The sequence below is a fragment of the Siniperca chuatsi genome, linkage group LG8 (genome assembly GCF_020085105.1).
Source record: "Siniperca chuatsi isolate FFG_IHB_CAS linkage group LG8, ASM2008510v1, whole genome shotgun sequence".
Taxonomy (NCBI): domain Eukaryota; kingdom Metazoa; phylum Chordata; class Actinopteri; order Centrarchiformes; family Sinipercidae; genus Siniperca; species Siniperca chuatsi.
The window spans coordinates 22097220-22124924 of NC_058049.1; the positions used below are offsets into that span (position 1 = coordinate 22097220).

At 41.4% G+C, this 27705-nt stretch overlaps 1 protein-coding gene across 3 annotated transcripts in view; it reads left to right on the forward strand.

The window, feature by feature from the left end:
• Positions 1 to 27705, forward strand: part of tenm1 (teneurin transmembrane protein 1) — a 164862-nt gene that overhangs the window by 27463 nt on the left and 109694 nt on the right. For all 3 annotated transcript variants that reach the window (XM_044204925.1, XM_044204928.1, XM_044204926.1), the window contains exons 4-5: positions 20912 to 21155; positions 27299 to 27537. In XM_044204925.1, coding sequence (XP_044060860.1) covers positions 20912 to 21155; positions 27299 to 27537 — 483 coding nt within the window. The remainder of the gene's footprint in view (positions 1 to 20911; positions 21156 to 27298; positions 27538 to 27705) is intronic.

The window sequence follows — 27705 nt, forward strand, 5'->3', positions numbered from 1 at the left end:
ATATCTGCGGTTGTATGCTACATTAGTGGAATTAATGCAGGGTGATGCATGATCACTGGTAATGTTTGGCCAGAGGCAGAGTGAGAGAGAAATCTATAGATTAATACTCATGACCATTGCATGGCCATGAGAGGCAACTCTGTGTGGGAAGGTTTATCACAGACAAAGGTTGACTGTGTGGATGTAACACGGGTTATAAACGCTGCTGGGAAAAACACGGCTGGTTGGTGGTGCTGCGATCATCGGTTAATACTTTAATGAAGACATGATGACTCAGAGATCAAAACCTCTCCAGCTGAGATTGCTGCTCCAGCTAATTTTACTTATACAAGCACGGAGTGGCTTTGCACTCCAGCACGTTGAGCTGAAATGTTTCTTTCTGTAAAGCCAGTTCGTTCATGCTGCAGTGTACACTTTTTGAACATTTTGAAGGGTTTTTTAAAGCAATTATTTACTGGGTGCAGCCACGAGGGAACCGGTTTGTTAAGTGAATACCAGGGAGTTGCATTTATAGTTCTACTTTAAATTTTGTTTTGCCAACGGTTGGCATCAGGGATCATCCCTGCACCTAGCTTTTGTTCATTTGTCAAGTCTCTCTCTGCTCTGTCCCTCCATTTCTCAGCACCTACCTGTATCATCAGCCACAGACTCTAACCACCTGTGGCGAATGTGAATTAACAGACGGCATGCTGCTTGCAGCACCTTGCTTGCCACTGAAACAGATTCATCACAAAGACCTAGATACTGCCTTGTCTTACTAACACATACACACACTTTCACCCTCGAATAGCACCTCACATATCATACATCCCTGGTGTAACACTCTTCACACTTACACACTGTACTTTGTGATCAGGAGAACAATAACATCGGCAACAGATTCTTCTTCTTGGCTTTCTTTAGGATGCTACGATGCTTTGTTGGTTTTCATATTTGTGAGTTAGCTGCATCTGACAAAATATTCCTCTCTATTTTACTATCTTCTCAAAGCCTCTGATCTGTACTCAAAATACATCTCTGTTCACATCTCCTCAATTGTCACATTTATATATGAGTGGGAGATGCTAGAAAATCAATGTCCATCGGAAGTTGAAAGGAAGAGAGAGGCAGGTTTGCACACAGGTCAGAGGTGCATTGTGGGATATTGACTAGTCCCCAGTGCTGCAGTAGGCGTGTTAAGAAAACACATCTACACGAATATTATTGACAAAGACAGTACAATCCAGCACCTAAGTAAAGGGGACAGATACTGTATTATTCTCTTAGAGGAAATTCATTTTCACAGTCAATACATGAAAACACTGAACACACTCAAATGGAGGTATACAGGAGGGGTTCATGTTTGTACCAAAAATACATTTTCTACAAGTGTACCATAATGGGCCCTCATGAGACTTGATTCATACCTTTTGATCCACCATGAAGAATTTTCTGATGGTTGAAGGTGAAAACTTAATGACAGCAATCTTCCAGCATGCAGCAGGTAAGGTAGTCATCTAATTAATACCCATTTTACATTATATGTCAGTTTAGTAATTTGATGCAAGAGGTTTCACTGCCTTTCAAAGCATTTTTGGAGTATTGCTGGTGTCTGATGGCTGCAAACAGCTACCTTAAAGAGTCTGTACTGATCATATTTCCTCCTGTGACAGTGTGCTATTGCTGACCAGCCAATTTTTAACATGTTATGTATAATCAAAATTTTAACTACATCACCTAAAGAAATCAATAGTGAGTCAGTTAAGGTGCCACACTGAATGGGGTGGCACAGAAGGAAAAAGCACTTGCCTATAGAGACGGCTGCAGTGCTTCTGACTTGGATGAACACACAGTCAAACATAATAGACAGTGTTTGTTGGTGGGAAGCCAGTGTGGGATCAAGTTCTTGTCAGCTCCTACTGGATATTGGGTCTCCAGTATGGTGGGGTTGGGGTCTCGAGGTGAGTATTCTTGCTGTTCTGATTAAAAAAAGCAGTATATCAATGCACATGGTTTGTCTACTCCCTCCCCAGGTCAACAGTGGGAGTTAGCAGTGACAGACTGAAATGTAGGAGTAAATGTCCATGGAAAAATAGGAAAAAGGGTATCACACTGATTTTCCCAATTTTGCCTGTTGTGACATGTTTTTGGAAAAGTTCGTTTCAATCACTTGGCACACAATTGTACCTTTGAAGGTACAAAAATGAACTTAGAGAAATAGTAATAGTACTAGAAATAGTACTGTATTGTAACTGTATGGGGTACTGCCCCAGGGAAAAGCTTTTGTACTCCAAGAGAGTGGAGAGCAGTCATAGGAAGATATGAGGAAAAAACAAGGTGTGGGTCAATGTTGGCCAACTCCTTCGAGATAATACCTTGTCCATAGCAGAAAATACCTTATAAATAGAGAGTAAAAAAGTTTACTTGGGAAATAATAACTCATATATACATAATAGATAAACATCATAGCATCACGATTGTTATTTTCAGGTGATTATACACTAATGAAAACATACTTATAAATATTAGATTTAATTTCTGTCAGTAGCTCCTTCTAAATGTTACAGACTGGACCTTTAATGCTACTATAAATCCTGAAAATAAATTGGAGGCATCTCTAGTTTAACTGTCCATCTGATGTCACCCTCTGAAGTGTTCACCAATGGAGCATGTCAGGAACATGGTACAGCCGATACAGCTACAGTTCTGCTTTAAGCCAGAAGTGTTATCTCTAAGATTAAATTTGGTTATATTGATGTTCTATAAATGAAGTTAATTGGTGTGAGTGAAGAGGATGCAGAGGACAGGGTTAGATGGAGGCACATGATTCGCTGTGGCGACCCCTGAAAGGGAACAGCCGAAAGGAAAAGAAGATGATCTTCTATAAATCAGCTCAGAAAGCTCAAAGGTTATACAAGTTGTGCAGTGTTTACAAAATTTTCCAAGCTCAGTATTTGATAGCCCTACACAGCAAACATCCTTCCCAGCAATCCACACTCACGTCCATAGGTGATGACAAGAGCAACTAGTCGTTGTAAATATTGTATTCTGTATTTATTATAGTTTCCACATTACATTAAGTGCTCATGTAAAGTCATTAAATTGCTATTATCTGTGATTATTTGAGATTGGTGTGCTGTATCGGTAAAATACAGTTTAGGTTTTGACATATATCTCCGCTATATGTTGTACAGCAAAAAAAATATTTTATATTTCTATTATAACCACAATTATTAATTTAAGCTTTCATTGGCAGACGTCTCTTAACACCAGAAACCTTATTCACAAGTTATTCTAGTCAGAGTAACACTTATTCTACTTAATGGACAGCACACAGATCACACATTTCTGCTATAATTTATAATATCAAATATTAATACACTGAGACAGTAGAAGCATTTGTGTATTGTTGATTTGATTGAATTATCATTGCCCTTTATGTCATACAATCCATTGTGTAAAGGGTCTTTTTCAAAAAAGACTTCCTCATTAAAGGTAATAGTATCCTTCACCAACAAAACTCATTTCATGAACTTTGCCACCGTGAAAGACAAGGTATAGTTTAAAAAAGACATATTGGTTATGTAGGTATATGTAAGAGCTGCAACTAAGGAATCGGCCAACATCTGTCACAAATAATTTAGCATTTCAGAGCTCCAAGGTCAAAGTACACAGACATGTAAACATAATGGAACTATTAATATACAAATACATTAATGAAACAAGTAATTACTCAGCAAAGGACACAAAGCTTCTGCCAAAGAAAAGGCTTTTTTCTACAGGTTCTGAATGTGCGACCGGATAGGAGGTGGATGAAACACAGGCTGAGGGGGTGTTCAGGTTTGTGTGCAATAATGAACTTTAAAGTAAAGCTAACATTCTGCTAGCATTCTGCACTCCCCCTCTGGAAATATAGACTATTCAGGCTTGTTAGCCTTCTGAGAGGTACCTAGAAGCCTGTCATTTCACATTAAAGTAGCATAGCATTGCTGCTTTCATGGATTTAGTCCTCACTGGACAGCAAATGATATATTTATGTATAGATTTGAGATGGGAGGCGGACAAGGTTGTCTACTCATCCCACATTAGCTTCTAAGTGTGTGTGCATATGCATACATGTGTGCCCTTGTGAGTGTATGTTTGTCCCTCACTGGTACAATGCATTTCCGTTATAAGGCATATGCCACCCTGTGTTATGATTAGCTTAGCGGTTAGCTGTTATTGTGACTGTCACATATATAGAGGGGGAGGGAATGGGATATTTCCTGTTTAGATGCCACCAATGTCCTATTCATGCATGGTGCACACACACACACATAACACACACATACACACCCACACACAATTGATAGATTTATTATAGCGTGTCAGGAAAGTGCAGGCTTCACATTTCAGCAAAATGGACCCATTTGGCGAGCGAAAGACTGCCCCCCCCACCACCACCACCACCTCTACCACCACCTAACTCTTCTCAACCCCACTTCCTCCCACTCCACCCATCCAGTAGACGTGCCAGCCCACTCAGCCGAATCTGGAACGGCACCAAATACATGTTTCTGTCACAAGCTTCGTGTCAGCTTTTTTACATGAGCAGGAGAAATGGGGAAAGAACGGGTCATTCTGACAGTTGGAATCACTCTGTGTGGATCTTAAATGTTTTACGGCCTTAATGGGCCTCCAGAAATAGATGCAGTGCTAATGTCCTCTGACTCCAGGAAAAGGGGGAAGAATGTGTCTGTGCTAAGTGTGTGTATTCGTGTGCCTGGGAATTTGTGTGAAGGTGTGCGCATGTCCGTTTGTGTCTGTCGCTGCTCGTGTGTGTGATTCAAATGGGTTTAAGTGAGGGATTCACGCATGCAAATGAAGCCACTTAAATCTGGGTCCTTTTCCCCCTCTATCTCAAAGGACACCCTATTCTCTATTTAGAGCACCACTTTGACATCAGCCCTTTGGAGGCAAGGCCCTATGGGGTCTTGGTCTTAAGTGGTGCACTATAGACTATAAGGAATCAGTCAGATTTGCCTTATATAATCTCTCATCCTTAGAGATATCCACAACAAATCTTCAACAAGCTCCTTGCCTGATGCAGACACTCAACATAACCCATCGCCCAGCTTGAGCATTAAGCATTACCTTTTGAAGAAGTGTTCAATATTGTGGGATTCCTGGCATTCGGTGCTTCCAGACAGCATTTGCTGCTTTAGAACAGTTAACCATCTCCCAGCATGGTTCCTCTTCTCCAGACAGACTCTGACTTAGAATATTGATCTATCTGCTAGCTGTATCCTTACCCCTCAGACAATCCATACTAAATGTATTAGCTGTGGAGAGAGCTACAATGTCCTCTGCAGCTAATCATATTTAGCCACAGAGAGAGGTATCTTTAAAGAAGCAGCCTTTTTTCCGGGCCAGAGTAAATTGTCCAGACCAGAGGATGGTGCTGCAGTGTGGAACATCAAAGGGTGGTCTTCAGAGGCCGGCATATTAGAAAACTATTTAGGTTCATCTCAAAACATTAAGGCCTAAAGTGCATGTGTGGGCTTACACAAGCAAATGCACATTTGTTCTTGCATATGCAGGAATAATTTTGATACACATAGTATGATTTTTCATAATTTCGCCTCTCTCTCCCACCAGTCTCACACACATAAATGTGCACACACACACTGTGCATCACAGCAGGCATCATACAGGAGAGCAGCACTGATTGTTGAGTGGGGCAATCAAAGGCTTTGATAATCAGAACTCTCTGTCTTGCCAGTTTTTGGATGATGGTGGAAATGTACAATAAAGAAAAGGTTTTATAGCAGAAGCCCGATGCCTGGCTGATGTGATTGCTCTCTACCTCATTCACTGGGTAGCAGGGGATAGAAATCAGCCTTGAGCTGGGGGATAGGGCTGTATACTGGCTTGTGTGAGCTCCTAACGTAGTGCCACATGTAATGAGCTTTGGATTTGGGCCCCCATCATGCATAGAGTTTTCCGCCTAATCTGCTAAATACTTTGTGAACCATTCATTACATTTGTTTGGGTGGATTTCCACACTGCTACTTCTGTAGAGATGACAGTAGTACTTTGTTTGGCGGGATCTCCTGCAAACCGCTCTGATAACACCTGTGCCGCTTGATGCAGCGAGCGTATTCCTGGCACTCATCTCCTGTCTTGGTAGGGGGGCTGCTGGTGATGTGTGTTTTTCTAACCGTTGATTTCTCTGAATGTGCTCTGAGCGCCTCTGTGTTCACCTCCACCTGTCTTGGCTCTTGCCAGAACCTTTTTGGACATTTTGTGCTTTTGCTTTTTGATTTTGTGTGCCTGTGTGTGCGTGCGTTTGTGTGTGTATGAGGGAGAGAGGGGAGAGTTTTTGACAATCCGTCTCCACTGTGTTTTTTGATTGTGTGCATGTGCTTGTGCTTGTGAGTGTGTATGTGTGTATGTTACCTCTGCTTGTTGGTTGACAGGCTGTTGTTCGGCCTTCTGACAGACACTTCCATTAAATCATGCTGCAGTGGTAATCCACAATGACAGGACGCCATTGCCTCCCTGGGATTCCTCCATCAGGGTCTCTCATGCGCTTAACGAGGAAGTAAACATGCTAAATTGTCTGTTGGAGATGAAATGAAGAGGCTGTCTCAATGCTGCATGTCATGTGTGATGTCCACACGTCTTAGTTTCCTTACTTGAAGCAACATAACACAGTGAGCATGCACAGCTCTTTGTTTCTTTAAATAGAAAACGTTATGAGAATACACAACATTAATGTTAATGTTGTATGCTGCCATCAAAAAGAAAATAGATTCAGATATGTGGACTATGTATAATGATACATTTGCACACACATATGAAGGGCATAATTGCAGTTAGAATGGCTAGAAAGTTCCAATTCTCAAAGTATGGTGAGGTATAATATGGCAAAATACTAACCACCTAACAATCTGAAAAGGTAGGACAGTGCCTTGCAGTAATATTTTATGCATTGGACATTTAACATTGAGCTTCTGAAAGAACTGGCTGTTTCTTAGACCACAGCCACATTGACAGTTTTCCAGAAACCTCTTTGTGGTTTTCTGATGGTTGCAAATTGTTCTGCACACAATTATTTTCAAGTACAGAGTGAAGCAGCAGTGCTATTGTTGCAGGAAGTCCTTGCAATAATAAATGCAGCTCCTTTGATGACTCCTCTAATAAACGAGTGCTGCATTCGAAGATGCTGTTTGTTGTTGCGAATCTTCCTGCAGATTAAGGCAGAGTCTGCCTGGGAGGTGCCTGGTGAGAAAACACTGAGTGGATTTTGAAGAGGTGTTGAGTGCAGGGGATGATGGCTCTGCTTGTTCCTTTTAAGGTTATTTTAAGCTGCAGACCTACAGGGTGTGTGTGTGTGTGTGTGTGTGTCAGGGTTGTGTTTTAATTAGAGAGACAGGAGTGTGTCCTTGGGCTGCCGCAGAGGGTCAGGAGGACCTGGTAGTCTGGGAAAGCAGTGGCTGGGACAAGTCTGGCAGGCCTGCTAAACACCCATTACCCAGACGTGTAGATGCACTCAAAAGCGCACGCTCACGCCCACAGCCATACACACTCATGTACACACAAACGCACATACGCATCCTGGTCTTGGCGCCATTCCTGTTGGCCAGTGATACCATGGTAACTGAGCAGCCTGCATCTCCATGTGTTCCATGGCCTTCTCTCATCTCTGAAAGCAAAATTACCACTGGCACTACTCTGGGGAGATGGAGAGAGGCAAGGGAGAGGTGGGTAGATTGAGAAGGGCAGCAGGAGGTGGAGTGTAAGGAGCAGGGGAAGGTTGAGAGGGAGGTGAGGGGAACTGAAAGAAGAAAAGGTTGAGAGGGTAGAGGGAGGAAGAATCTGACATTTATGTTCCTGGCCGACAGAAAATGCCACTTCAGGCTGGCATCTCTCTTTCATTCTCTGTTGCGCTCTTCAGCCTTCCTCTGACCCTAAGCTCACCTCCCACGCCTACTTCTATACATCTCTCACCATTCCCCTCCACCTTCCATTGGCCACTTCTCCTCTCATTTCCCTGCATCAACCTCTTCCCATTTTCATATGTCTACCATATGACCTCTGGCTTTCATCCAGCCATTTCTTCATCTTCCTGTAGTCATTTCCATATCACAGGCCCTCACCTGTGGAACATCACGCCCATCTTTCGTCAGCTTTCCTCTTTGATTCTTCACCTCTGAATCCAGTTTAACCTCCCCCTTTTCCCTCCCATACCTGTATTTGCATCTCTTTCTTTCTCTCTTTCTCTCTCCAGCTAATCCCCTCCTTACCCCCTCCCCACACACCTCTGGTGTGCCTAGCCTGGGTCCCAGCCGATGATGGGACTCATAAAGCCTCCCAGATGAGGCGATAGCTAATGGCTGTTGAATAATGCATGGCAGGCAGGATTTAGAGAGCCCAGTCTATTAGCCTGACCAAATACTCTGGGCTTTTATTAAAGACCAACACTTACAATTACAAACTACATTAAGGCCGGGGTCCTGTCTCAGCTCCCCCTCTCTCGACATTCGCCGCTGTCTCCATGGTCATAGCTAAGGCAGGATATTATCTTCAGCTTTTTAAGATTTTATAGCCTGGAGGAAATGACCCTTTTAGAAAGGGGTCACCGACAGTCTTTTCTGGGTGTTGTGTCTTTTTTATGTTATTGGGTCAAAGGTTAGTGGCCCTTTTAGTCACAGTTGTAGACAGAAAAAGAGATGGGTGAGGCGGAGGGCAGTGGTGTCACATTTTCATTGTTGGTGTTCGATATGAAAACGCCATCGCCAAATGGTTGATGTGATGCATATACAGTATGTAGGCTTTTTATGTCTCTCCCTGCTGTGGATTGTTGGTTTTTGTGGCTGTTTCAGCACTTGTGTGTCCTAGCATTAGTGACAGTGTGTGCTTGTGTGTATGTAAAGTTGAGATACGTTGTATGCGTTGTGTACACACCTGTATTGCACCCTGTGCTCCACTCCTGCAAAATTGTCATCATCTTCTAGATGAATTTTCTCTATGCTTACCGTTGCTGCTGCAGATGAGGCTCCCTCGCAGATCATCCCACATGATTATACACAAATGCTAATGGCTGCTAATAGCTATAAGTGTCTGAAAGTGTGTGTCCTGTAAGTGGCTTCTGAATAGTCATAAAGTGTTGTTAGCTAATGGCTATCTAAACATCCTTCTATCTGGCTATGTTTAAGTGCACACTTAGCTGTCTCTCTGTAATAGTGTATTGACCTATCTCCTTATATTGGGATTGCTATGCAAGGTTTCATCTTGCATTTGCATACTACATTGTGACACGTCTGCATATTCTTGACAAATTTGCAGAGTTAGGTATTTGTGTGCCACACAGTCAGATGAGGTATTTTCAGAATGAGACCATAGTCAACGGATCAGTGGTCAGCAGGCTACTGCCATCTTGTCAGCCCAAGGGTTCTTTTTTTATATGCTGACAGATCTTTAATCATGTCATTCAGGAAACCAGGGGATATTCAGGCCATGTCAGATACAGAGTAGACACCATAAGGGATGATAGATTGATGTCGGTCAGTTCAACACAGAAAGTGTCAACCCTAAACCCTTGATCCATCTCCATATCCTCAGCCTCGGTCCCTTGTCTGCCATGTGTCTGGAGAGCTAAGTGATTACATGTCTGATCCACCAACGATCGGTTGAAAAGCTATCGCTTAATTTGTGGCCAAAAACATCAACCTCATGAGCTACCACTTCCTGTTTATTTGTTTGTGTGTGTCTGTGTGTGTGTGTCTCTCTCTCTCTTTCTCGCTGATGTTTATTTAATCTGATCTCCTGGCTGACCCTGCAGCCAGTCAGTGTTCCTCAATAGACTGCTCTCTATATATAGCATTCCCTAAATGTCATGGACTTTCCATCCACGCTTACCTTCTTGTGTATCGAAGCACGCACTTATGAAGCTTTATTTAAATTCAAATATGGTCCAAACAGTTGTATATCAATATTCACAATCTTCCTTTCCTAAAAGTATGTGTTGAAATGAACCAATTCATACAGGAAAACTGATTCAACAGTCAGAGATACAGCTGCACCAATACACAACCACAGATCCACAATTCTGTGTGAAATTCATTAAAAATCAATGCAGATGTCAAAAACCGATCAGTGTATAATTACTTACGGACCAAAATACATTTAAATTTCCAGTCCCGTCTCTGTCGGTGTGTGATCCGCCCCTTGACTGCTAGCTAGCTACGTTCTCCAATCACATACCTATTTAAAGCTGCCTGAAATATTTACATATCATTTGCAGTCTGTAAAATCATAAAATATGGCAGCACAAACCTCTCTGTGTGCACAGTAAAGTTACAGACAGCAGCAGTCAACCCGAAGATTGTACCACTAGCGTTAACAGCTAACGCTTCTTTCAAAGTATACTGACCCCCAATCCCCTGGTTGAATGCAATAAGCTGTGAGCATAGCGTTGTATAAAATACCAATTTAGATGCATGACTGATCTGGAAACTGAGGTAAACAACACCCAGTTGACAGCATTTAAGTGAAAAATCCATGCTCCTAGGGACTAGCTAAAAAGTTGTCACTTCCCATGGTTACTACATTAGTGTGGCAGTAGAGATAATTTCTAATTCTGTACTAAAAAAAATAGGAAATATTGATTTTTTTTAATTTAGGTACTCAAAATTAATACCTTATCAAATCCTGAATCTGAGCCAAATCAATAATAAATCACAGCTGAATCAAATCATATTGAATTAGCTTTGCATCACAGCGTGTTTCTGCCTGAGTACAAGAGGGTCACTAAATGTCTTGTTTTCCTCTTCACCTCTCAAAGAAGCTAATTGAGTTCGATAAGTGAGTGGTTGAAGGGAAATCATGTCCCCAAAAGAAAGAATAAAGACGTATTGGTTGTAAGTGTTTTTGTTGAAAGAGGGAGAGGTGATTGGGAGGAGGGGTGAGCACATACGGTAGGTATCAAGCAGGTCTTACAGATATTCTGATTGCATCTCTACAGCTTTATACTGATATGGACATTAACAAATTACTCAAAAATGTGTGTGTGTGTGTTCACCGTAGGCATGTGTTGAGACAGCAGAGGACTGCAGTGTCTTATCTTCGTTAACGGTATTCCTCTGTCTCTCTGGAGGCACGCAGGGAGCAGAGGGCAACTGCAGTCTGATGTGGGGCATCTGTTCCCACATTTGTTAAGCTTCTCCTGGTGTGTGTGCATGATTTTAAGAGAGAGGAAAAGAGAGACAGACGGAGAGTGCTGGAAGAGTGCGAAAGCGTATGCATGCGTGTGCGTTGTGATCGGTGTGATAGGTGCGGTCGGTGGAGTGGAACGGCAAGGTGTTGTTGCAATAGAGGGCAAGTGCTGAATTGTCATTGGTCTCTGTTAATGCTGACCTGGGGCGGTGGCTGCACTCACCTCATTGACCGCAAGATGGCCGCCAGTCGAGTCTGCAGGTGGTGCTGAAGACACATCTCTTTCCTGTTATTCTCCCCCTCTCTTCTGCGCACCCTTTGTATCTCTATCTCCCTCCACCATCTATTATATGTTCCGGTCGGAATACCAAGCAGTCCCTCATCCTTTCTGCTATTCCCCCCGTCTTCCCATATTCACACAGTCCTTTGCACACTGCATATATATATGGACGCCTCTCTGAATGCTTTGCTTTTCTTACTGTAATCTCAATGGGGACATTACATGCATAATCTACTCTATAATAAGACTCTAGTTGGCCCCGGATGCCTGGTTAAGATAGGAAGGGAGATGTGTTAATTAGACTCATTTACAGCACTAGCTAGTAAAGAGCAGGACCCCTTCACAGACGACCTGCTTCTCCTTGAGAAGAGCCACAGAGTTAGTGATCAAAGTTTCATATGGCAAACCACTGGGGATCTGAAGGTGGGCTGAGGTAGTACTAGTGGACTTCTCTAAGTCTAGAGCAACGCTGATAGATGTAATGAGAATAGGAATTATTGACTAGAGCGGCGTGGTATGGAAATAGTGTCTCTGGTGTGCCATCGTCGAGACGGAAAGCTTAGAGTACCCTGATTTATGACTGCTGTGGAGAATTGAGTGCTTCATAAAGATTTGCCGCTGGCTGAGATGGAGTAATCAGTGAAGTGATCTGACTTTGGTGGATTACAGTTCCAACGAGTTGTAAAGTCAGCTACAATGCCTTGACTTTGTCTGTCGGACAATGCATGTGGAAGGAGTTAGTCTAAGTCTGGCCCTCTGTCAAGGTCATATGGATTAGAAATGATTGGGTTTCCAATACTCTATTGGGGAGTTCTCTATGATGAATCATCACTTCATTCCAAATCGACACCAATTAAGAAGGGTTTGTTTATGCCGCTGTGGGACATGCTGTGGATGTTCGCTTGGAACAAGCATTTTCACCCCCTTTCTCTTTTCACAAGCAACACTGTGGCATTTGCAGGGATTAGTATAATGTGTGTGTGTCGTGTGTTTGTGTATTTGTATCTGTGCGTGCTTCCTCATGCGCCGTGGGGTTCGTATTTGTTTCAGGCCTGTGGATTCACATTTCATTTGCACACTCGTGCACGTGTGTGTGTGTCGCATGTGTGGATATGTTGGCACGTGCGTGTCCACAGTCATGTCAGTCAGTGTTTACTGTGTAGCCTTGCTCTGTTTGTGCCAGTAGCTTCATGTCTGTAAGGTATGCTATATGAAAAGTGAGGTTGTGGAGCCCAGTGCCAGAGCCAATGAATTCATTTGCATTCATTCCACTGCCTGTCTCTCCTCAGAGCCCATTCTAATTACCAGCAGCTCAGGTCTGCTACAACACTGCGCATACTCTCTCTCTCTCTCTCCCAGTGAAAAAATGGGCTGCTGGTGGTGCATTCTTGTAGCTTTGATACTACTCTCTCTTTAGCCTGCCAGGAATCTCTTCATGTTGGTTTGTTTGCTGTCAAGCCCAGGCACTTTCGCCTGTTTTAGTGTCGGAGTCAGAAGAAATATAGTATATGCATGTGTGTGCAAGCGAAACTCCTCCATACTCTGTGCGTGCTCGTTGTGATTGTTTTGGGGTTGAGGGAGGTGCAGTGTGTGTTCATATGTTTGAGAGAGAGCGAGAGGGGAGGAGGGAGAGAATCATGTGGCTTGTAAAAGATGAATGTGTGCACTAATCACTGTAATGGCCATTGTGGCGTTTCGCCTCCTGAGTCTCAAACACCTTGTCATGCCCTCTTCCTGGTGATGCAAATTTCTACCAGGACTAATAACTCAGATAACATCACGCCACTATTGAGCATACTCCAATGCTCTGTCAGACACTCATGTGCATACTTATGCATGCATGCATGCATGCACACACATGGACGTATGACATGCACCAATGCACACATAGGTACGCACAAACACCTGCACAGCTCCATGGCAGGTGGCAGTGACCGGGCTCCCTGCAGCAGTGACAAGGTCAGGAAGGATCAGGACACTGCTGTGCTCTCTGGAGAGACGAGCTGAGCTCAGCTAGCTGCTATTCCACTATAACCTACATTCAGGCAAACCTGTGCTGCCTTCCACAACAAAGCAGCCAAAATTCATTAAGATCAAAAAAGTTTGGTCGGGTAGTTCATGTCTGCGAAAAATCGGCTGATTAATTACAAGTTTTAAACAGATCATTTAAATAGCGCAGGACAGAAGGAGGGTGCTTTTTCCGAAAATGTAATTTGAGTGCGGGCCCCTGCAGTGAAGTGTTTGAGTGATGGTAAGCCTCTTGCTGTAGAGCTGAGGATCTAGACTCAGGAGGTTTAACGCCCTCTCCAGGGAAATGCAACTTTCAGAATCACCCGCAGCCTAAACATGATTGTGGAGTTGCTCCGGAGTTGTTTTTGAAGATGGGGTACAAACAAGCAATTACACAAATATGCACATACATATACACCTTTACGTAGACGCATGCACACGCGTACCATTACACACACACAGTTGCACGCACATTGAGTGAGTCCTCCGGTATGAAAAAGCCAGATGATGCATGGCTGCTAATTATCAGGCTCTGTATGAAAATCGACTGGGTTCCGTATGAGAGAGAAAAGCTCTTAGAGCACTCGATTTCTTCATTTGTATTTTCTTGCTTTAATTGGACAACATGATTGTGTCACTTTGTTAAATGGAGATCCCACCGTTTATCCCTGTGTCTGCAGAGATGAATCAATGGCTGTTTTTATTCTAATTGCTGTCTCAGAGCCCACTGTCATCAACGTAATTATCAGTGTTTCTGCCGCCATCACTGCTGTTTTCATCATCATTGTTACCTCTGTTATTACCGATGTTATCGTCATTATCTTTTTTATTTTCATCCCCACAACCGCCGCTATCATCAGTAACATTATCTTCATCAACGTCATCATCGTCGCCATGATCATTAGCAATATTAGACCCCGTTATCATACATTCACTATTGTTATCATCGATATTACCATCCTTCACACCAACTTCATCAGCAGCCAACCAATGAAAGGAGTCATATTGAAACTTAGAATGTCTGATGAGATAATGTGTTATCTCTGGTCAGGAAGTCTGTTAAGACAAAGACAAATTATTACAGAGAGTTAGATGGTCAGCTAGAGCAGGATCCCATCTCATTACCGCAAAAAAGAAGAACAAAAACCAGCGAGTTCTAATTTCAGTTGTCTGACCTTTTTATGGGGTTAATTATTTATTTCAACGGAGCACAGCAGTGGAATAAACTTTGTGGCAATTTAATGCAAGTCAATTAAGAAGCGAGATAGATGAAAAGCTATCCTGGGGGAAATTATTAAGCTTTTATTTTTAGAGTGGGGTGGATGATGTGGTTTTTGCTGGGATTCGTCCAACAATAGTGTTAAATGTTTTCTAAAACAATCACATTGCTCTTTTGGACAGGCAGGTTTGATATTGTTGAGGTCAGGCTCTATGGATTTTATATGGCTTTCCTGTAATAAGTGAAATTAACTCTGCACTAGAGCGTTGGGCACAATAATGAAGAGAGGGAAAGAAAGGTAAAGGGGGCTAAAGCAAACACATAGAGTGAAGAAAAGGAGGAAACCTGGTTAAATATTAGGCTTTAATATTATTGTGGCTCATGTTTTTATGGTCTGCTACACACCAGACCTGGTGGTCTCTTCTTATTAAAGAAGCCATGCATTCTGTGTTGGCAGCGTTCACACTTTAGGGACTGTACAAAAATGATCGTGGTAGGGAGCCTGAATCTTATATTTAACTTCACAAAAAAGCATTATTATAATTTTCGTTGGACCCTCCCCCCTTGACGTAGAAAAAAACACCCTCACCCAAATATCTCAACAATCAACAATATACAATTTATGGCAAATATAACAAAAATGGTGAAAATAAGGCCACTTTCCTATTTTGTATAAAGAGCTGCTAAAAAAACAGCTATTATAGCTACTAAATGAGTGAACACAAGAACAGGCTGCTGATTTTGATGAGGAAAACAAAGCCCCGAGACAGAGACTGGACTGTTGTCCTCTGCATATGGCCAAACAACACCTTTATTACCAGCTACACACATAAAAGCTATCTTTTTGATGTAACTATTAGATTTTTTTTATACAATAAACTTTCACATGAAGAGGTTGAAATAAAATATAAATCCGGGATGAGAAAAAGTTAGACTCTACCTCACTGTCCCAAAAAAGTCAGACTAGCCTCCCTTCAGCAAAAAGAAAAAGTACATAACCTTCCCCCTTTTCTGCCCCCTTCCCCTCTAATCATTTTCACACAGTTCCTTATTGTCCATGATTACTAAAATTTCAATCTGCCTTGTTCTTTTCTGAACATTTCTCACTGTAGCTTCTTAAATGTTCTCTGCCCAATTACAAAAACACCATGTACAGGCAGCACTGAACATCTGGAAGGCACATCCAGACTGAAACATTTTAATGACGAACATGACAAGCTTTTATGAACAAGATTATTTTGCGCAGGTGATTCATTTTTCATTCGAACAGTTTCATACCTGTTTGTTAATATCCCTTCCAAAGAGAAATGCACCATCATGATAGCCATCGTGACCATCAGTGTGTGTGTGTGTGTGTGTGTTCTTGAGTCATTTTCTACTATGCTCTCCTCTCATTACTTGTATTACATTAGAAGTATGACTTGGCTTTAAATGCCTAAATTGTCATAAATACTACAGTAATGCATTTTTAATACCTGGCCCAAATACCTGTTACCTGTAACACTTCCCAGTAAATCCCCCCAGATCTCCCTTCCGCTGGCTATAAAACGCTTTTCCTGATATCTCACTTATGTAACCAAAAGCTGATGATTCTAGGAAAATATCTCATAAGCGACTTTCCAAAAGTGTCTTTTCTGGAGGGCTAAGTCCCAGAGGAACCCCAGGGCAGAGGATGTTCTACACTGTCATGACTGTCATCTAGAGCTGTAATGCCACCTCCCCTGGACTCTACATATCTGCTCCCCACAGAGTTGATTTGATGTTTTTGAACTCCTGGCTAGCCCGGCAAATATTGCACAGCCCCTGCCCTACATTGCCAGGTCTATTTAGGTTACATCTGCTATTTAACACAACATCACAGCTTGTATGTTTAATGTGACTTTGTGTGAAAGAGAGACAGAAGACGGTTGACTTCACAAGTGTTCTCTGCCATTTGTGTGTTTGTGTGAGAAGAGAGGAAATGAGTGAGTTTGTGGATCTTTGGGAGCGGAGACCCAAAGCTGCCTTAGCTAAGCCTTCTAAAGCACCATCTGGCAGCCCGGGCCCCTGTGTCACCCTACTCACCAAGATTACATTCTCCCCTGGCCCTCTATCCCTGTCCTTTCTCTTCCCTTCCCTGTCCACTTTACACTCTTTTCGCTTTTTTTTCTCGTCAGAAAATACAAACGTAGCAGGTGAAGTTGTGGCAACTGCATCCCCACAGCTGTTATAACTCAGGTTTTCTAAAAAGTCTAAATTAATACTGAATTAGAAGTCATTCCAGACTTATAATAATAATTGTAATAATTTGTATTTATTATTTGTATTTATTATTTTGGTTTCAAAACAATTGCGAGTCATTTGGGTTGAAAAGCATTTCACATTTTTCTCAACTCCTTCCTATTGTAGGGATGTTTGGAAAGCTCAGAGATGTTCGTGAGTCTGTCTTGATGGTTCGGACTTAATTAATTATATCTTATATACTGTATATAGAATTTACAACTGAAACAGTTTTAAACATGTTGTTGTTTGTTTGTTTTTTTCACTTACAGGGGAACTCCACCACTATTACACATAAAGATCAGTTCACTCATCATGAAGAGTACTACTCTGCCTGTGAAAACAGGCTCTGGAGGAGCTTTATAAAGTCCGAGCAAATAACCCTATAGATGTCATCAGGGTTATCTTGGCTTGGGCTTAGAGCCTCCATTACAAACTGGGACGTGGAGTTTGAAAGACGTAGACATTTACCAGGCAGGGATAGTCTAATGACAGATGTTATTGAGTTGCATTATGGGAAGTGTAGGATCCAGCATTTTGAGCTTCATCTATACGGACTAAAAGTCAGGATCATGTCAGCCTCTGCTACTTTGATTCCCCCAACTTTATGGGAGTACAATACTAAATCAATAGAGTACCCCTTTAATTTTCAAATGGATAACCTTGAAGTAATCATTGTTAGTTCAGCACATTCTTTATTTTTGTTTGCTTGAGTTGCTATAGTTGTTGCTATAATGATCTGTTACAAAGCAGCCAACTGAAAAAAAATTTTTTTTGTGTTAAATCATAATGTAAATGGCTTCACTTGTTTGAGTTTATATACATAGTTTTTATCAAATCCACCGAAAGCGACTCCTCAACACAAATCTGACATAACAAACAAACAAAATGATTATCTTATAAAATTTGTTGCTGCCCAAAAGTAAAGTAGTTAATGATAGTCATGATATAACACTCTGAAAAAAAGCAATTCTACATAATAAGTAGTTTTACTTTACTTAATAATACGTATGTAATTTTCTGTAAAATTTTCAATGCAGGACCTTTGCTTGTAATGAAGTATTTTTACACTGTGGTACAACTACTTTTACGTAAGTAAAGGCCCTGAGTATTTCCTCCACCAGTGCTAGCGACATTTAGAGCAAGCATTAGCATTAGAGTTGGCAATACTGTTGATGTGTTTTGATTCAGTGACACTCCTGTGGCTGACAGGTGCAACCTGTGATGTGAAATTGAATTTGGCAGCATTGTAGAAATCAAAACTGCTTTCACAGTGGCTTTACAATTTCGGAATGTCACGTATTGTTTTCAAGTTATTACAGTGTAACATAGTCCGAGTCAAGTCTACAGTCAACAAAGTCATGTTCAGGTCAGGTCTAAAGTTGATTTAGTGCCTCAAGCGCAACCTGAGTGCAAGTTGCCAACTGGAGTACGCAGCTCTGGGAATGCACTGCATGTGAATTTATTTTTTTTTAAGATAAAAAATATATATGTTTTTTTGTAAGAAATGCTAAAAACATCTACCTCCATAAAAAACCTGGGAGCAAGGGATTTCTGTCTGGACTCAAAGGACTCCCAGTTACTGATGAATCAGAAACTGAAGCACCACTTTAAAGCTCCTGCTGCATTACAACGGCACACGATGCAGTACTGCTCTAAAAATGTGCTGTCAGTTTTCCCTAAGCATGTAATTTTTAATACTCAGAGGTGGTTCAGACAAAAATAACTTCCATTTTCCAAATCCATTAGATTAGACTAAACAGCACCTCCAGGTGATGACACAAATACATTTCCTGTCATTTTACCAGGTCTCATATAGAGTCAGTTTCAGCACAGTCTGATTAGCTGTTGAAATCGCCTAGTGATTTAGTGTTGATAACAAGCAGACTGTGTTTCTGTATAGTACAGTGTAATATTATATAATTTATCAGGAGAAAATTAGTTATTAAGGTTCAAACAGGCCAATGTGTATTTCAGACACAAGTGTATAAACATAACACATCCACTGGTTAAGAACATTCACAAACTACAAGTTGACACACAATTTCAACTGTTGTTATTTAACAGAAACATGTTAAACAAGCTAAAAATATCACATATTATGTGTGAGTCATCGCAGAGGGTTGGAGGACAACGTTTAGTTAGAAATCCTTACATGTTTCCTTGAAACCATGAAATAAGCATGTGATGTAAGTAAAGGCTTGCCATGAGTAAGGAAGAGATCATTTCATTTTGTCAGTATACAAAGAATGGAGACAAATTTGTTTCAAAAATGTTTCTCACATACTTTGAAAATGTGACAAAGACAATTCAGCCATGTTGGAAGATCAATAACCAGCCATGTGTTTTGGAAGATGAAAAACATGTAAATTGTTCAAAGAGCTTTTTAACAGAATTAGTCATTTTGGAAATACAAATGTCAAATATGCAGATACACACACACACACAAGCAGAGGAAACATCATAAGTGCTACTGTAACAGTGTTCAAAATGCCATTTCAGCTAGACAGATGGCATCATGGAAATATTACTGTGGAAATGTTTATAGACCATTTACTGTTCCTGTCCTGCCATAGCATTCCTACACCACTGCTACAATATATATCTTGTAAATGTGAATTTCCAACTGCTTACTGTCGTAAAACCTGATGTGCTATGTGGTATGTCTATGAACATTGGTGGATATGACATCGCATATTGGCTTTCATGTCTGTATGATTTTTAACATTGCTTAAAATGTTAGTGCATGTGCATGGATTTAGTATTATAGAAATGTTGACGATAACTGTTTTCCTGCAATATTTGGAAAAGATGTTGCCTCAATTTAGACATAATGGTATCTGAAGTACAGATTCCAGTAACATGCAGGTTTTTATGTTGGCAATAGAGGGTGTAGAGAACTGAAACAAGACTCTTTTATTCTTTACTTTTCTCAGTTTTCATCTGGCAAGAATCAAAATGATCTGGCAAAATCTGTTCTCTGGTGCTGTCTGTGTAATACTTATAGTTGAATAGGGATGACTGTGGTAATCTCCCAGGTGGGCTTCATTTCCAGACACTAAATTATTGCTGACATTTTGGCAGCAAATAGAGTTGTGGGCCAATATTGTCTGTCTACCAGATTCTGAACTCTTTTGTCCCTTACAACGGGTTCAAGGCTAATGTTACATTCATTGTCAATACAGCTGGACAGAGTTGGTCTTTTGGGACGAGGGATTCGCCTTGTTCGTAGAACCATGCTGCAACTATATGGCATGAGCTGTCTTCCTAAACACTGATAACTAATATCCCAGGATGCTTGATGTACACTGATGAATACATACCGAGACACACACACGGAAGTACACGCAAACCAGCTTCATCTGCAGTCATACGCATAGATGCACATTCACACATTAAACAAACATATGTACACACATTTCATTTGGCAAAACTGTAATTAGTCTATGCTTGCTTTTAGAAGGCAGACTGAAAAGAGAGAGAAAGCAGCAGGGGGGAAGAGACAGGGAGTGGGAGAGTTATAGCGAAAGAGAATGATAAATGATGGATTGAGAGAGCTGTAGCTAGACCCTGAGGTTACCAGTGTGAGGGAGTTACAGCTGGCTAGCTCATTCCGTCCAGCAACAGATCTCATAATAAACATCACATGGGTAGTTTGGGCTGGCGGGTGCAGATTAAGCCAGAGCTGTTAGCTCTTTAAAGACTGCTCAATGTTGCAGCCAGCCAAGAACCTATTTATAGGGCACCTGGAAGTGTATCAAAGCAGGTAGGAAGGGAAGGCGCTGGACAGGCACAGTTTTCAAGCTGATTTATGTCCCTCAATCAGTGTAATAACAATAAACTGTCAACTAACACGCCACTTTTATTTGTAATTTATGGTACTGCTCTCCTAATAAACCTATGTTTATTTCTCCCCTGTCCCTCCCTCCTCCTCCTCCTCTGCTTTTCTCTGTCTCTCTGCGCAGAGCTGCCCAGCAGTCCAGGTGGTCAGTTCACATTTCGCCCGCTGCCCCCGCCTCCCCCTCCACCACATGCCTGCACTTGTGCCCGCCCGGCGCCCTACACTCAAGTCAGCCTGCAGAGGAAGACCATGCCAACGCGGTGCCAGGCCAGTCAGGGCAGCCAGGGGGCAGACACAAGCTCGAGCACAGACCAGGCGCAGCTTCACAACAGCTGGGTGCTCAACAGCAACATTCCCCTGGAGACCAGGTGAGAGAATGCAACAAATTAAAAAGTCCCTTTTAATGCGCCCTTAAAGGTTATTTTTACAATGCTGTTTTGATTTTTTTTTTTTTTTTAAACAAGTGAACAAAAAGAGTTAAGATGGTTTAAAGAATTTGGAACAAATGGAGGGCTTCGTTCCAAAATGCTTTCAGTCCAAAACGGCTGTTATGTCATTTTACAACGAAAGCCTTCAAATTAAAATATCTTCAAGGCAAATTGCCCTACATCAACATAATGTCACTTGATTAAAGACATTTCTTTAATCTCAGAAATGAGGATCATTAGATTAAAGAAAATTCTGTCATCAGGAGTGTGAGTTGGCAGACTTTCACAATTTCTTAGAAAAATCAGAGTAGAATGATTAAGAATGAATGTTGGACTGAAGGATTTGTTAGGATGGACATGTTTTGAACATGTAGAGAGGAGTAAGTGGAACACCACGCGTGCCTCTGGGGTATTATTACAGGACTTTGCACACCATCAAAGTCATGAAGAATCTCTCAGGTTTTTTGGATTCTTTTCATTCTTTAACCCCCCACTGCAGACAGATTTATCAGGGGACCAGTATCTGAGTTTATATTACCTAAAATAAAAGTGAAATTCAGTATCAAGTAGACCTCCTCTTTTCAGGAATACAAGTGTAGAACCCCAGAAAAATTTCCCGAATGCTTGCAGATGAGCCGCTGGAATTTCATCCCATCAAACAGAATTAGGCATTTGCTTGCTGCATAAGTAATACTTGATCAGAGATTTATTTAGGAGTTCCTCATTTGTGAGGCTTCTTTTTCGAGAAGAAGCAGCAAGGTGCAAAAGAATATGCTTGCATGTTTAATGAGAGCGGCAGCTGAATTCTGGTATTATGTGTGAGGATGAGATTGGCAGGCTGCCACACCAGAAGAAGAGGTTTTAATAAGTTATGCATTAGGCCATAATTAGATCTTACCTCATTTAAAGGAAAGGAAGAATAAAATTAGATTCAGTGACAATTTAAATTAATCATTGGCCAGACGTGACTATCAATGTAAAAGACTTGTCAGAAGTGCATTGTAATTACATTACTTATCTGTGTGTTTGCTTTAAATGAAAATCCGCCATAAACAAAATTCACACTTTTTTTGTGTGTTTCGAATCGTTCAAACAATATTTGCTGAACATAAAGAACTCTTTCCCAAAGAGAGATGTGAATATAAAACACAATTTCCGCAGTGGCTCAGTATATTGGATGGTGCCTTTTTGTAGTAATACATTTTTGCATTTGGGAGTTTATAGTCAAATAAGTTTCATTTGATAGTGCGCTATTAGTTCTGAACCATTAAATGTAATCATATTCATAGTCAATAGAATAGTGTCCCTTCATAACATAATTCAGATATTATTGGCTCTTTTCTATCTAGCTTTTGGCAGGGGCAAGATAAAAAAATGGCTGTCTTCAGTGCTTAACTGTTTTGGGTTGGATTTAATATTCAAGAACCCTCCTCTCTCTCCCCTTTCACAAATCTCAGATACACTGCTAATCTAATGATTTCATATTTCTGCTCTTACCCTGATGCTGCTGATATCAGCTCAATCTCAGGCATGAGATTAAAGATTTATCAAGTGTTTATAAACTTGACAAGAAGGCTCACACCAATGGAATTATAAGTGATGCTATGACCTTAATAAAATGGCAAAAAATGTGTACAGTATCTCTTGTTGTCAAGTACACTTCCATTTTCCCGATGCGTATTTGATGAATCTGTATCGAAATGTATTGACATTGCGTCAGCAGAGATTAAGACTGTTTGAAGTGTCCATAGATTTCCTTTTCACCTGCATATCTGTTATGTTTCTGGAGAGGCCAGCTTGTGTAAGTGGAAGGATGCAGATATGGATATTCAATATATCTGACTGGGTCACACACTGGGTGTGTTAAGAGGCATAACAAATGTTGGGACTGTAATAAATTGACTGGTGCCCTGCCTTCTCTCCTTCCTCTTATCGCTAAGAAGTGAGACCACTTTAATCACACACTGTGCATGTGCACCTACACATCGCAATCAACTTTTATACACACACACACACACACACACACACACACACACACACATACCGTGTATCTGCATGTACCTATGCCCTGTGCACATAGGCCTCCACCCACACACACAGTAATTCACACATATCCAGGTAGAGACAGCCCTTGGGCCGTAGACTCCGACCTCCTGTAGAGCGGGAACTCTCATTTTCTTCCTGACTCGGGGGAAATCTGCCCTCTGATATGAATTCAAAGCTTCCTGGGCGTCGCCCCTGGATATTGTCTGAGAAGATCAAAGGCAGGGAGCCAGGAAGAACAGTGAAGCATTTTTAAAAGCACCACACAAGAAGACTAGAGTTCCACATGCGTTGACAAATGCAATTTCTTCAGCTGGATTCTGATCCCCTTTGCTCTAATCCACCTTCAGCAGAGCAATAAAAGCACCACAGTGGACTCGACCTGTGTACTGGCCTCAAAAATGTGAAAATGCTTACCTGTATTTGACATCTTTTTGTGTATGCTTGTCTTGTGTGGACATCCCTGAGCCGAGATATGTTTCTCTATGTGTGTGTGTGTGTTTGTCCTAAGTTTATCTCTGGCCTTTCAGAGTTGAACTACCATTGACCCTTAGGTGTGTGGTTGCTCCATGTGCAGCCTCCTGTGTCCCCCATCTGACTCACAGCCTTCAGCAGACGCTGGATGGGTGGATGGAGATAGGAGGGGAGGCAGACAGGGAAGGATGGATGTCATCTGTCTCTTGAACACAGCCACATTATAGACAGATGGAAAGAGAGAAAAAGAGACTAAAGATGAAGAATTTAAGTGTATAAGAAAATTGAAACAGACAGAAAGACAAATCAACAGCAAAAAATGTTCATCTTACCCCAAATTAAGTCTAATATTGACTCCTAAAAAAGAAATTTAGATAAAAGAAATCTGTCAATGGGGTGAGATTTTTTTTTGTACTGAAACTCTCCCTGTTGTCCTTCTCTTTGTCTGTTTTCATTTTACTCTACTTTAATTGATTTTATTTTCCTCTTTTTTGTGTGTTTTAACATTTTACTCTAATGCATGTTTTGCCTTATGTAGAGCACTTTAAATTGCCTCTATGTTTGAAAAGTCCTTCAGAAATAAACTTGCTGCACCTTGCCTTGAGATAATTTCACCAGCTTCCTATGCAAATCATTGTGTTTCAAGAATTTCCTTGAATTTCTAATGTCATTTGCATGACACAAGTGCTATGATCTGCGTTATCCTGTCATGCATCATGATACCGAAACGCAGTTCTAGAAAATTCTTGAAACTCTGACCCCACTGGCAGAATTCTGCTCTTGTTTTTAAGAAAAATCCATCTTCAAGGCTGAATATGAGACTAAATGACTTGAGAAGATGGATGTGTTTTTGCCGTGTATGAGGGCAAATGGATGAGGTACGTGGGCGGGAGCAGTCTGGTGTCCAACGATGCTGTCAGTCTGCTGTCTGGCCACACTTTAATGTCCTGTCCTCTGAGGGCCCTTCAGAGACCGTGGTCCTACCCGAAGCCTGTGACCTCACACCCTTCGCTGCACGCTCGGACAGAATAACACTCTGGCAAGCTGCACGTCCGCCCCGAACATATCACACTCACAGCCGGTATTAACCCTCGGAGAGCACACAGTAACCTGGGGCAATCATTGCTGTTGGAGAATTCCAGAAGCTACAGGATATTTTTTTGTTATGGAAAATACACACACACACACTGCAGAGAGAGAGAAAAACAATGTGTCATAGCTGTTTTTTTTTGCCTCTGATGTTTTCTCCAATATAACCATTCTTTGTTTCCCCACACCAGCAGTCTGTTAATTTTTTTGTGGGAGTCAATATGGCCAGAACAAGCTGGAACGCCTTACAATTGCCTGCCCAGATCCACTTTTCGAAATTGCATAATTTCCTAGCCTCCATATTTCTGCTTCCTCGTCTGACACACTCCAACCCTCGCCCTCCATTATCCAAACACAATATAGATGAAATGCTACCTAGATTAATTGCCCTTCAGCTTAGTTTGCTATCATCACCATCTAACTTGCTCTTTTTCATAATGAAAATGGGCCTCATCTTCGTTTAACTAATACAGCCGTATAACTTAAGTAGTCGCTTTGATGAGTCAAAAAAGGAATAGGTAAGGCATTGATCTTTGGCTGCCAGGGCTTTTTCATGCTCTTTCATATCAGTGCTGCTCTGCGTTACAGTAGCTGCTCATAATGTTGCACCAGAGAGGCACTTTGTCAAATTTGTGCTTCTTCCCTGATAAAGGATTTGGACTGAGCTTATAGTTTCATAATCTGTGGCTTATACCGTATCTGTAGTGTGCTGTGGACTAATATAAATAATACATAGCAGTTTGTGGCAAGACTGTTTTCTATTGTTTAAAGGGTTATAGTGCACTAACTGTGAATAATGTCTGTGTTTTACATTAGCCACATATTGCTCACCTCCCAGAATTTATGGTGGAACATAATATAAATTGCAAGTGGAATCGTAGCGCTTTAGGGACTTTCTTTGACTACTTTTCTTCCTTGATTTTAGCTTTTTGGATTAATCTTTGATGATGCATTACTTGCAAGTTTAAGAGACCACTTAAATTAAAAGCACACAAATGCAGCTAAACATGTGGGATATTAAGGGTTTAACTGAATTACTTAGTTCTAGACAGTGCTGGGAGCTTTTTCGACAGGTGAGGTTTAGGAGGACCGTATCTTCATGCAGTGGCAATGTAGCACAGTCTAACATTTGTGTGATATCTGAATCCTGAGCCAGCCTGTATGCATCATTAAAAAAATAGCAGAAGAGGGGTCTCCTCTAAAATTCCTACCTTGGGGGCCCTTTAAATGAGTCTCAGTCAGGCGTACTTCAGAGTGAGACTGAATTCCACTGAGTGCAGATTTGCATAAATAGAATCAGAATAAGATACTTGATACCTAAGAAAAGATGATATCTGTGCTGTGCTAAGCTAACATAAGATTAGGACAGCAATTAATTGTCCTTCCACTAAACCCCTCCCCTGAAGAGCGATTGTCCAATCATAGCTTAGCAACCATAAGCATTTAAGAGTTTGGAGGGTGGGGTCTTTTTTTCCTAACCTTTCCAAAACAAAAGAAAGGGGGAAAAAGTGTAAAGAAAAGGATTAAATAGTGTGTTTATATGCTCTAACGTCAGCTGCAATCATTAGCATGTCCGGCTAACTAGCTTACTCGCTGCAGTAAGTAACCGAGTGTTACTCCCAAGGCCAAAGTGCACATTATTAAAAGTTTTGTTAAATGTGTCACTATGTCACAGTTTAGAGTAACATAAGCAGCTCTGTCCTGCTCTTTATTGGATTTGGAGAAGTTTACACTCCAGCAGCGAGCCCAGCCAACACCCTCAGATAACGTTACATTTGCCAAACACATCATCATCATCTGAGCCTTTTCTCTTACATTACGTTAACGTTAACAAGCAAGCTAAACAGCCAGACAGAGAACGAAATAACAATCTTACATTTTTCCTTATGTTTATAATACTGTTAGGACAAACTAGCTCTACACTGCAATGCAAGAAAAATGCATCTTCTTTATTTCCATGTCTCCTACATGGTTCATCAAGGAGGAGGTGAGGATGCTGACTTTTTGCCCAGGACATGCAGCTTTAGCCTCATGACTTTTAGCACAATATAATGTATGTAGCCATCAAGTGCATGTTTAAGGCCCCTGTTACAAAATTCTCCTTTTAAAATGAGTCAGTTGTAAACAGTGAGCCTGAGAAAGTGTTTTCAAACAACTCCTTGAGCTAACTTTAGCTTAATTAGGTAGCTAGCTGCAGCTGATTAAATCTGGCAGCGACTGCATTTCAGCCGGAAAAATCAACGGTCGCTTGCAAGAAATGATAGGCCTGCTTTTGTCTGCGTCTGTCTGAAATCAAGAACACATTGTTTCCAAAATTACTACGAATTTTGAGTGGCAAATCTGCCACCATTAACACTGTAAACTGCATATGCGCCAAGCAAAAGATTGACAGCCGTAGCAACAGTAACTAAGGTGGGGCTCAGCGAACAGTCAGTTGCAGGTTAGAATGAAATTTCTTCTTTATGTTTCTCCCACAGACACTTCCTGTTCAAGCAGGGCTCTGGATCATCGGCTCTACTGTCAGGGGCGGGACAGGGTTATCCTCTGACATCTGGGACTGTGTACTCCCCTCCACCCCGGCCTCTCCCTCGCAGCAGCGTGACCAGACCACTGTTTACCTTCAACAAGCCTCACCGCTGCTGCAACTGGAAGTGTACAGCCCTGTCGGCGTCGCTCCTTACTCTCACCCTGGCGCTGCTGCTCACATACGTCATTGGTGAGTTACAGTACACATCAACCATCCAGCATGCAAGTTTGTCATGTGTAGCTGCACAACAAGGTTTGCTTTCGTTTGTTCTGACTTCATTTAAAGAATCAACATTTTCAAAAACTGGCTAGAAGGGCCAGGAAATTGGGAGGCTTGACAAGAGACTGCCTAATTAAT